General features: G+C 39.3%; 1 protein-coding gene across 3 annotated transcripts in view; it reads right to left on the bottom strand.

Annotated features, from left to right (window-relative positions):
* Nucleotides 1-5248: 5248 nt before the first annotated feature.
* Nucleotides 5249-12754, bottom strand: part of LOC139689923 (uncharacterized) — a 73590-nt gene continuing 66084 nt past the window's right edge. For all 3 annotated transcript variants that reach the window (XM_071587052.1, XM_071587054.1, XM_071587055.1), the window contains exons 16-17: nucleotides 11493-11598; nucleotides 5249-8604 (exon numbers count right to left, since the gene is read on the bottom strand). In XM_071587052.1, the coding sequence (XP_071443153.1) occupies nucleotides 6594-8604; nucleotides 11493-11598 (2117 nt within the window). In that variant the 3' untranslated portion in view covers nucleotides 5249-6593. The remainder of the gene's footprint in view (nucleotides 8605-11492; nucleotides 11599-12754) is intronic.

The raw sequence follows: 12754 nt of genomic DNA, 5'->3' as shown, positions 1-12754 counted from the left end.
AAATTAGTTAGAATAGGAACGTGGAATGTTAGGACAATGATGAGGACAGGGAAATTGGAGAATGTAAAGCGAAAGATGGAAAGGGGACAAATTGAAATTTTAGGTCTATGCGAGGTGAGATGGAAGAATAGCGGGGATTACTGGAGTGATCAGTATAGAATAATATACAGCGGCTGGGACGAGAGCCAACGAGGGGTTGCCATAGTATTAAATAAAGAGGTAGGAAGAAGCGTAGCCGACATAGAGCAGGTAACGGATAATTTATTACTAGTAGAGATAAAAGTAGAACCGACGAACTTGGTTATTATTCAGGTATACATGCCACCGAGCAACCACAAGGAAGAAGAGGTCGATAGGATATACGATCAGTTAGAGGACATAATCGCGTGTGTTCCTGCAGGGAAACATTTGATAGTGATGAGGGATTGGAATACGACCGTAGGCGAAGGAAGAGATGGTGACGAGGTCGGGGACTACGGTTTAGGCACGAGGAATGACCGAGGGGAGAAAGCAGTTGAGTTCTGCAGGAGACAGGGGTTAGTCATCACCAACACTTGGTTTAGGCACCACAAACGGCGTAGGTATGGATGGAAAATGCCAGATGAGTCAAAAAGGTGTCAGTTAGATTATAATGGGTGCAACAACATAACTTCCTTTTTTGCAATGCGCGCCAATCAGACTTGTATCTAGGTAAGAGTGGTCTCATTCGATAGCTGGAGTTCCAATGTTTTTCCCTCACCCTGGTCAGTCGCTATCATGCATAGGAACAGTGTGGAGCGTGTGTTTGCCGTCGAGGCCTTTTCGAACGGATATTCTGTGATTGCAACCCAGCGGGCCTTCCGAAATTGCTTCAATGTAGCCCCGTTGGGCCCTGTCCTGGACCGGAAATCATTTTCCACACGAGTGACTACGTTCAGACAAACCGCGAGTGAAACAAAACGAAGAGCTGGTCCCTCGGCCCATCAGATCACCTAGGTACATTGAGGCAGTGGCAGCCGCCATCTTGCAATCCCAACGGCGTTCTGCTCGCAAACATGCATCAGCCCTTGGACTTAATGATCGTTCAGAGAGGCGAATTCTTTACGATGACCTTTATTACCATCCTTAAAAGTTGGCGGTTGTTGAGGATCTCTCCCAACGCGACTTCAGTTCGCGGAAGGAACGCATGTGGGGATCTTCTTGAAAACATTCCTGAGGACGCAATTGTGTTTTCCAGTAATTAAGCCCATTTTGATGCCGGTGGATAAGTCAACAAAAAAAGCATGCGCTACTGGGCTGACATCAATTCCAGATAATTGCATCAAATGCCTTTGCATTCACCTAAAATCACTGTTTGGTGTGCATATCCTTCAGTCGGCACAGGGAAAGGAACTGGCCCCTTAATACCCTGATGTGTGAATTTCACTCGCCGTAAATAGGGCTAAGTATTGGGTGATCTCTACCATCACCTACCAAACTACCTTCGGGTTGATTACTGTTTTTATGGTTTTTATGGTATAGTTAACAGAAATTTACCAACAACCAGACGGCTTGGCTATAGGCTCTCCGCTTTACCCGCTACTAGCATACATTTACCTGGACAATTGTGCACCCCAAACACTCCAATTGTTAGACACGTGATTCTCTTGATTGAGGTAAACAAAAGGAGTCACAGGGGATACTTTAGATAGAGACTTCTTCCCGAGCGCTTACCTCTCAATTATGCTAGGTATCTTCTTCTTATCTAAACAAGTAGAATTTCTATTTGCAAGCCTGCTTTGGATATAAAAATAGCGCCACGCATGCGTAACTCCATTAGATACGTGCTTCCAAAAACAGTAGGTAGTAGTTTAGTAACTCCCTTAACAAATGCACTTTTTCACTGTGGATAGTAACGTGCATGGAACATGAATTACTCCCAGCCACGTATGCACGGGAGTAGCAGATGCGCCCTCCTATCCCCACCACCCACCCGCCTGGCGAAACCCCCACAACCATCTTCGAAGGACCGGGCCCCACGTCCACGCTGTCCCTCGGCATTCATTTTAGGGGAGGAGTGAATAAAATGAATAATTCTTAATGGAGAGTGTGAGAGACATTGGGAAGAGCGCAATATTACCAGTGGGAGTATAATTTCGGTATAAATAAAGTGCTCCTAAAAAGTTAAAGAAAATTTTGTGATGCAACAGTATCTCCCGCTGTTTCGTTGGAAAATTTTGTGACTTTATACTCATTGTTACTGGGAAAAGAAAATTATGTTTTAATTAAGAATTCACTTGGCAAAAAATAAAGTCAAATCACTAACATGAAGAAAAATTATAGATAGTATATCCAATGTAGTGTGTTGGCAGGACGTTTATTTAAATTCGAAATGAGCAACGACTATTTTATATTTTGTTCATTTAGAATGTGATGTAAATATGACTTCATGAATATGGCGGCAGCTATCATTGTGGCGGATGCGTCCAGTAAAGATTATTTGACAATTTTTATATGTAATTAATAAAGAAATAAAGATGCAGACGAAGTTGCCTCGAGGAAATAAATTTAAAAAAATGCTAAAATATCTCCAGCAATGCTGATACAACTTCAAATCGGAAACGAGAAGAGGTTCTTTAAAAACTTCCCCAGATGATTGAGCAAGAAGGTCAAATATTATAATATAAATGTAAAAACTATTGCACTGTTATCCAAAATAATTTTTGGCTTGACTTTTGCATACATAATCCGCGCCTGGTATTTTTCAATTGCTGAGAACTATCATTTCACCCACTGGCATTGATTGAAAGAAAATGTTTTTCTTTTATCAGCTTGGATCGTCATGCAACGGGCATTAACTTAACCCTTCCCTAATTCTTCCGTGGCATAGGCCGGCGACAGCATCGGCAAATGCCATCGGCTACTGATGGCATTGCCGATGCTGTCGCCGCGCGCTTTTACGGAATAACTTCCGATGCTATTCGAAGAATAACATCGGGCGACATAGAGTTAGGGAATAGCTCCCAGGACCCACTAATCGTGACAAGGGCACTTAACTGAATTATGTTTATGAGGAAGGATTCAATAGTGGTGTATTTTGTGCAATCCGATCGAAAAAAGGACACCATCTTCTTTGTGTTGGTGTTTTCGAAAAATCTCAAGTTGGTACCGGCCAACCCGCGGTCGTGGGCCAAGTTTAGCCAACTGATTTATATATAATATTTTATAACTATCTTTTTCGTCTTTATTTCCCTTCCATATCGCTTAAACTTATAGAACCGTCTAACAGAACTGAATGGCTAATCATTTTAAGGTGTACCAAAGCCCTTTCACATCCGATTTCCTCCAAATCCACATTTGTTAATTACCTGAGTTTCTAGGCCAACACCACCGTTATATTTACCTGATAGCATGAGAAACTTTAAGTTGTTCAAATAATCTCCCAATTACTACTTATTGGCCGCCTATTACCATCGTTGATAACTCATTCCTTACTTTTAAAAAATCTGAATTGCCTACCCATGAAAGTTCAGTTTCTTTTGTTCCAAAGGCGAGTTATTTTAACCAAATCTCGTAAGTATAGCAAATATGCACAGCCACGATTTTATCGAATGTGAGACTTTCAATTTGATTCAGGGTGTAAAAAGCTGCTTCCATTGGTCGAAGCATTACAAAAACTGAACGTTTAACATTGCGCCTAGCTTAAAAAGAAATCATGTGACTGCCGTGAAAACGCTCGTCCGCGCTTGATGGCACTTAACGCGTCTGTCTTTTGCTTCTTTCAAATGGGCCACTCGGCAAACATCTCCCGTCAAGTTGAAAAAACCCACTCGTTAAGTGATAAAAAATTGTTTTGAGAAGAAGAACTTGGTCCACTTGATGCATAGAAGTGCCTCGGTTTCAAGAAAATGTCCTACTCGTGGAAGAATTTTGATCGTTTATTGCTTTCAAGATTTATTTGCAATGATTTCAAAGGGAACATAAAAATTCCAGTTATTTCAATTAAATGCTTTCTAAAAGCTGAAAATTGTTCCCGTCTTCATCTAAAGACCATCATCTGTTTAATTAATAATCAATCACTATCCTGATGTCCGTATCCAAATTTTCCACCATTTCATTCAGTTGGGTCAGTATTTGCTCAAATATACATGCGACAGTTTATCACATCACAACAATTTACACGGGGGGGATTAAGTGCGCTCTGCCAGGAATGACTTCCTAATAATCTAATTGAATGCACACCCACTGCTGCAATTCACAATCTTTCGCATACCCATACCATATTGAATGCAAATAGAAGTCCACATTAATTTAAGATTGTAATTCCTGTAAATTTGGTGCTTAATTGTGATGTAAAAATTCACTTAATTAGAATGGACAGTAGCCCATAATATCCAGGTAGTAGTTTACTATCAATATTAGTTAGCATTCTAATTCAGAGCATTTTACCAATGTACATGACAGGAAAATGTACATGTACGTGATAGGAAATTCTGGTTATCATTTTAATAACTGTAATGAACCATGAAGATGCCATGTTCTTCTCAAGTTTGAGTAATGGATGGGAGTGGGTTCATGTGTTACCATGCTATGGAGTATGGGTAACATACATTTCCATTTTTCTGAGAAGGATGGTGGAATTTTGAATAATAGGCCAAAACATTAAATTATTCATGTTCTTGGAATGAGGAAAAAATGTCCATTATATTCAAAGATTTCTGGCACAGGCATAATAGGATTTACCTCAGCTTGCCAGGGTTGCGAAGAAATAAAGTGAATTGATATATTAATTCCAAAATGTAACAAAATAACTGACGTACTAATATAATGGTGCAAAATCCAGCAGTAACCGACATTTTCAGAGTCAAGAGTATCTAGATGCCAAGAGGTATACAGGTATAGTCAGGCATTCCTTGGTGGTATAGCTTACCTGATAACATTGGTGTGAACTTCGATTATCAATTCAATTAGTCAAAAGTGTGAGGAAAGTATTGTCTGAACCTAGGAAATTACTCATGTTATTGTTGTTTCTCCCTTCCTACATTCTTCAAACAATACACGTAATAATGAGGAAAAGTATGAGTGTTTCCTCATAAACTTAAATTTCTTGAATCTTTTGAATGAATTAATGGCCGACTTAAAAATACAGGCATTATAAATATTTATTGAGTGGGATTGTCTTCAACATCTCACGAGATCAAAACATTTCGAGGAATTGTTTTAAGCCAAGTATGGGTAACAATTTATAATTCTCCCAACTATGAAGACATGCACTTAGTAATATAGTTAATAGGCATAATGAAAAATCAAAACATCTGCATGAATGGCATTTGGCTCCATGGAATACAAAGTGTGGGGGCATCGACGAACTGCTAATTAATGAAATGCAGAAGGCTAACAAAATCACATCTCTAGCTGGAATCCATTATTACTATCAATGTTAATTCTTTCAGTTCACGGCTACACTGGCCATCAAATCCAGGTTCTAGAACAATGGGATCTATGAATTCTTTTACTTATTCCACTGCACATTGGATCACACAAAATTTTCTGAACCGAGTATCTTCATGGTCTCATCACATCCCATTAGCCACACCTAAAATCCAAAACAATGCAAGGTTACCTCATCACCAACTAAACCAAAAAGTTGGCCATCAGAATTTGATCTTCTCTTCACCTTTAAACACTAGTGAAACCCAGAATGGGGATTTTCAGATGATAATCATTAGGTTACTTAGAATTACATATTCATAGAGCCTTAGAATTACAGAGGTTACTTGGAATTGATACATTTTTTCAATCATGATGTGCATTTTTTTCTAACAAGCACCTCAGAGGTATAGTGGAAATAACAAAAATGTAATATCAAATGGAATACAATTCATGATCATACGTAAATATGGAAGAAAAACTTTATTCACACATCCTCATTGACTTGGGCTCATCACGAAATCCTTCTCGAATCAAGAAGTTCATCAAATGTATCAAATTCATCAGGTACATAAAAAAATACCAACATGAACCTTTGCCATATAACATGATGCAAGGAAGCTTGCTTCTTTTCACAGTCATATATCAATAATAGCATATTTTGGTAGTTTAAAAATAAGTAAGAAGGCAATTTTTAGAAAAGTACATAAATTTTTAATACAAATTTCCGGACATCACAGGCATTTTTCTTAATGAGTGAATGCCATTGCGTTCTAGAATTTACACACAGATCTCTAGATTAACAGATTCAATATACATACATCATTTGATTGTAATTCCACAAAAGATATCTTTCAGAAACTCTCAGAAAATACAAAAAAAATAAATACACACAAGGCATAATAGTTTAAGGAAACACCACAACATACACACATAAATATTAACAAGATGCTTTCATACATACACCACCACTTCGTCGTCAACTGTACAGAAGAAAAATGGGCTAGGACAGGCATTCGCCATCTGATTAATTGTAAACTCATCTGATAAAGCAAGCACTTACCAGAAGTATGGAATGAGTGACAGTTATTATGTCTTATAACCATCTTCAGTTTAAAGAATAAATCTCCTATAAACAAACGAGCCTCCGGTGCTTTCAGTCAAAGCACATGCTCGAAAAAGCAGTTCTAAAGAGATCAAGCAGCTCAACTTCCACAATTTTGATGTCCAATGTCACCTATACACAAATGGGGTTCCAGATCCACCAGCTGCGCCATTTTAGACACTGGCACCCTCTTAGCGGCACATCCACCAAAAGTCATCCATACTGTAATGCGAGACAAATTGACCGATTGTTTGAATTGACCTTTCCCACCAGTATAATATGAATATTCCTCCGTTGTCCGTGGCATCCCCACACCTCCATCACTTTTCACCGAGTGCACATCTTGTTCCTCACTCGATGAGACTTCTTCCGTCAACTTAGCAGATTCTTGCAATAATTTTAAGTTTCTAAGAAAACCTCCAGAAGGATTGGTGGATTTCCTGGCTGTAGGTTTCTGGAAACCCCTAGTGGGAAAAATCTGTGTGGTTGATTTCCTAGCCACAGGACAGTTTTTCTTGGGCTCATTGAGCAAGGTGGCTGGGGGAGCACGGTGCTTCGATGCATTTTCTTTCAGCTCAGCAAATCCACAGGTAACTTTAATTTCTTTGTACAGACGCGCCATTTCTAAATCAGCCTGGCGATTTATAACTATCGCTGGTGTACTAATAATGGGATGCTCTTTGAAATGGTGCTCGGAGACTTTTGATGGAATTTCAGCCTGAAAATTGCAATGACCACATTGATAGGGTAATGTATGGAAACGAATGTGCTCAAACATTTTGGAGAAAGATTGAGTGGAAAAGGGACATGAGGAACAAGAATAAGTCTTCACAATATTCTCTGGCAGGTAGAAACACTCATTACTTTTCACCGACTTCACCTCAATCATAAACCTCAATGTGGAAGAATCATGGTTATGGGCATGATGCTTTTCTAAAGCATCAAAGGTCGAGTAGACATTGTTACACACACAGCAGCTGAAACCGGCATCTTTTAAAAAATGCTCTTCCTCTGAAGTGTCACGTTTGGAATTTGCTTTGAATGAATTTCCAATTACTGTGCCAAGAACAACTCCCTCGGCTCTGCCACAATTTTCAGAAACACTTTCATCTATATTAGCTAACCTCATTTGATACTCCAAGTCTTTTGCGAAGTGAGCACTCTTTGAATGTTTTTCAAACGTAGTAAAAGATTGGGAAGAAAATTCACACAGCAAGCAGCAGTAATTTGTGATCTGCAAGTTAAGGACCTTAAAATTAATTTCATGATGATCAGTTTTGAAATGTTCCTTTAACTCTAAAACACTCCCCTTCTGATTGCAAAAAGCACATTGAAATAGCTGATGAGGAAAAGTGTAGTGATTCACGGCAAAAATTCTTTTGCACTTAAAAGGGTGGGTGTTATGAATGTCAGTAGGAAGGTGAGTATTTTCCCAGTGATTTACCACATCATCACACGAAAATGATTTCATTCGACAGTAATAGCACTTGAAAACAAACGATGGATTAGATTTCCCAAATTCTCCAATGTTGTCCAAGGTCACCACGATTTCTTGCTCAACAGCGATGTCGACCACAGCAGCTTTACTTTCTTCGGGCTCACCACAGACGTCAATTACCGTAATTTCAGGGTCTTCACCATTCGACTGTTGAGCAATGCTTTTCTCGACAGACTTCTCGCCCATACTTTCAAACCCATCGATAATTTCAGGGAATAAGGATGGGTGATTTTTGGAATGGTGATCTAAAACATCATTTTCCAGTGTGGCAGTAAAACTGCAATGGCCGCAGCCGTAACCTTTAGACGTGCCATGACTCTTCTCGTGCTTCTTGTGGTCGTCTTCTCGACAGGTTTGGTGGTCACAAAAAGAGCAATGGAAAGACGCACCTTCTGAATCACTTCTCACTGATGCCTTGGAGCTTGCACGCTCATTAAGGTTGGATAAACCATTACCATAAATAGTAATAGAGTCATCTAATGTTTTAGCATCAACAAAGGAGCCTAAACTATTGTTAACAATAAGTTCTGGTCGGTCAGGGTGAGAAGCTTTACTGTGTTTTACAATTATTGCCGAAGAATTTGCTGAGACATCACAGTAGCCACAAATCCAACTGAAATCAAAGAGAATACACAATTAATCCACCAGCCATGCAAAAGAACGCATCCAAAAAATTAAAATAAATTTCACTTTTCTAGTGATTATGGTATACATTCGAGGAGGAGTGGTAAATAACAAATGAAATACATGGAATCCATAATTTCAAAGAATTATCAAAGGAAGCACTTCAATAGACAAAGAGAAGCACCTCACCTGGAAATGAATATTTTTATGATCTAAACAATACGAAGATATTTGATTATTATTATGAGGTTTAACTAATATATGTCAGTCAAATCTCATAATCCATAGAAAGCTTTGTTTTCTATTTAAGAAAGTGCAAATTAATTTCACTAATAGAGCACACTAACATTACACTGGTGAAAATGAGATTTAACCATTAAAAAGTCACTTAAGGCCTTCAAATTCCTCGAGTATTAATTAACAACTTAATTTCTGAAGGAGAGGGGAAAACTCGGTGCCCACGCCTAACCTGCAAACACATTTGACAAGTTCCAGGAATGAATCCTATTGGTTTAGAAGAATGAAAAATGTGCTTTCTTCTAAAACTAATTTCATAAATATAATAATGCAGGTTGGATAACCGTAAAAGCATCTTCCAGTATTTGAAAGACATTTTCATCTGCAAATATGAGGCATGTTCATAAAGTGAGGGCCGTTTGGTCACAGGAAAAAATACACTCGTATGAAACACATTCTATTGGATGCACTTTCAGTTAGCTCTACAAACCTACTTCACTTCTCTACGTAATAGCCGTTCACTTCTAAGCATTTTTCGTACCAATGCACCAGCTTCTTTAAACCCTCTGCATTGAGAGCTCGCCGCCTGAGAGTTGAACCAATTGACAACGCCGTTCACGAGTTCCTCTTTGATTTCGAAATGTAGTCCACTGAGCCACTGTTTCAAGTGCAAGAAGAGGAAGTAGTCGCTAGGTGCAAGGTCAGGACTGTACGGTGGGGGCTCGAAATCTCTCGTCCACTGGACATTCTTTGCTCTTTGTGGTGGTCGGGGAGCATTTTCGGTACACCCACTCTTGCATACAATTAGTGGTATCTAAGGTTTTCCATGACAATATTGTAGACAGTAGTGCGTCCAAGTTGAGGAAATCATTCAGCCAGGCCATTACTCGTCAATGGACGATCATATAGCAGTTATTGTTCCATTTGCGAAACAATTTCATCGGTCAGAATACTGGGCCTGCCACTTGGCTCTTCGTCATGGACATTTGTTCGTCCATTTTTAAAATCACGGCACCATTGAATAACCTTTCCTTCACTCATAACTGTAGGTCCATAAACTAGGCACAACTCCCGATGAATTTCAGCAGCCGACCAATCCTTTTGCACACGAGAATCGTATGACAGAACAACGCACCTCACAGCTGGCCGGATGAACAATTGCCGCGGACATTGTTGTTTGCATGCACGGACAAGCAAACGACTTCTGAAACAAAACAAATGCAGCTATAGCTTCTCAAAGAATCAGTAGATGGTGCTGCAGGAGTAAAACTGTGTTCTGAAGCGCCAATATTTAAATATAAGCAAATGGCCCTTACCTTAAGAATATGCCTCGTATATACATTTTATGGGTTACTTGGAACCATTAACTATCCAACATGAAAATGGAAACCTCATTATCTCACTATTTTTAAATCATGCTTGAATTTTTAAGCAGATATACAAAAAATATTTCTTGGTATTTATGCAATAAAAAGCAAATATAGTCTAATAGTAAAAATAGTGTAATAAAAAGTAATATATCCTGTACATCAGACATATTATTGATATTTTACCGCTTAGGGCAGAATTTGGATTGGAACAGCCAATACGATGGTACAACAATATATTTCCTTACTTCTCCTAACACAACAACCTCACATCCAATAAGCCCATCTTCAATTCCACACACTTCCTCCCTTCATTCCGCCTACATGCCTATTGCATTTTCATCCCTTCCCCGCTGCCTAATGCTCTGCTCTCCCCTCTGTCATAGTCTTCAACATCCACTGCCAATCAAAATTCCCTGCATCCATCTTTCCTACCTCCTTTGGATTTCTTCCGAAATTCTCACCTCATCCCCCACCATGCCTAGCACTCCCTCCTTTGTTTCCCTTTCTGCCCGCTTCACCTTCTCTATCCTTCTACACGCCCACATTTCTAAAGTGCCAATCTACGCCTATCAGTGACCATGCCATACAGAACTATGCTCCATATTGAACCTTTTCTTAACATCCTCACTCAACATCCCCGTCATCAATGCCCTCATCCTCGTGGAAGCTTCTTTCTTGAATGAAACTCTTCTCGTTATTCCCCTGCTATGTTGACCATTTTGGTCCAGAGCACTGCCAAGATTGACAAACTGTTCCACCTGCTCCAGTTTATAAACTCCTATTTAAATATTTCACCCAGCCATTTTTTTTTCTTGAAAACTGCATCACCTTTGTTTGGTTACATTGATTCTCATACCATGCCTATCGCACGGGCTTTCCAATGCAATCATCAATAACCACATTATACAGAGCACATCAACAATCACAGAGCTTCTACAGTAATTTGTACTTTTCAGATACATTTGTCTTCGATGGAACCTTTCCAGAAACACATTTCACGTAACAAAAGGCATCCTATGTCGTCAAATTACAAAACTTGTGCCTTTTGGTTCAAGAAACGTCTTTTTTACTCAGAGAATTGCAAAAATCATTGGATGTCATTTCACTCATCATCTTTACAATGAAAAGTTCTAGGATGGATGTCCTGCAATGGCCCTGAGTTGGGTAAATGTGAAAGGCACTGCACTTCTAGGTCTGGGGTCATATGCGCCTTTTGGTATTATGTATTTTGCTACCAATTATTAAAAAATTATTCTTTGAAATAACTCACCTCCCAATCTTGAGATGATGAACTTTGAAGTGAAGTTTCACCCCTCGGGTAGTGGCAAATTTGCTAACACAATATTTGCAACTGAAGTGGGTCTTGGGAGCACCACCTGAAAAATAATGAAGATTATATGGAAGAACAATAATTTATTAAGATTATGATATAAGCATGTGTTATACACACAATATATTTAATAGTAAATAGAGTCAGGCAACAAATAAAGCAAAAGAAGCATGGTGGAAGACAAACGGCGAAGATAAAGAAAGCTTGAAGAGGAAGGGTGGAATTGGTGCGCTATACAGCAAGGTTAAATCACTATCGGGAAGTAAGAAGGGAAGTTCTGTGATAACAGCTAGAGATAAGTTGCAAATGATAATAGTTGACACAGAAAAGAACCTAAGGAGATGGAAGAAATATAATGAGGAAACTTATGGTAAAGAAATTGGGCCTACAAGGTTAGCCATGGAAAGAGAACATGATGGATTGGAAGATAGCTTAGGTCCAGGCATACTCGATGATGAGATGAAAAGGGCATTAAGGGAGATGAAACCAAATAAGGCCGAGAGGGTAGAAAACATTCCTGCGGAACTACTAAAAGGTTTAGGAAAATGTGGGAGGAAGAGTCTATATGGACTGATTCATAGTCTCTATGAAGAAGGAATCTGGTCAGAAGACTTCGTGAGATCAGTGTTAGTTCCAATTCCAAAAAAGGTAAAGTTTACATCATGTGAAGACTACAGGGCAATAAGTTTGATATCCCACGCAGCTGGAGTGGTTCTCAGGATCATCAACGAAAATATGGAGAGTAGGGCAAATTATTACTTAGGAGATGATCAGTTTGGGTTTAGGAAGGGGAGAGGCGTGTATGATGCCATTGCAGTAATGAGATCGCTAAACGAGAGGAATACCAGGTCTGTTCAAAAAGTAACGCCAGATCTGGGGAATACAGTGGCTGCGGCATCATTAGTGTGTTGTTTTTGGCCGCAAACCCAAAAAAATTTTTCAAGCTGCCCGCAGGTATTGCAAAACTAATTTTGGAAAGGACTCCCTTCAATTGATATACAAAGCTGTAGCAATACCCATTGTTACCTACGGCTGCTCCATTTGGGGTCATAAGGTTAACTACAGCAGAATCGAAAGAAAACTTAGAGAAGCACAAAGGCCCTGCCTCTTAGCAATTAGCAAAGGTTACTCGACAATCAGCACGGACGCACTATGTTTAATTACCGGGCAACCACCTCTAAAATACGAGGTCATGGAGAGAA

The sequence above is a fragment of the Hetaerina americana genome, unplaced genomic scaffold, assembly GCF_022747635.1.
Source record: "Hetaerina americana unplaced genomic scaffold, ioHetAmer1.1.p SCAF_29, whole genome shotgun sequence".
Classification (NCBI taxonomy): domain Eukaryota; kingdom Metazoa; phylum Arthropoda; class Insecta; order Odonata; family Calopterygidae; genus Hetaerina; species Hetaerina americana.
The sequence above is the reverse complement of the archived record's forward strand: the minus strand, read 5'-3'. Positions and strand labels throughout refer to the sequence as shown.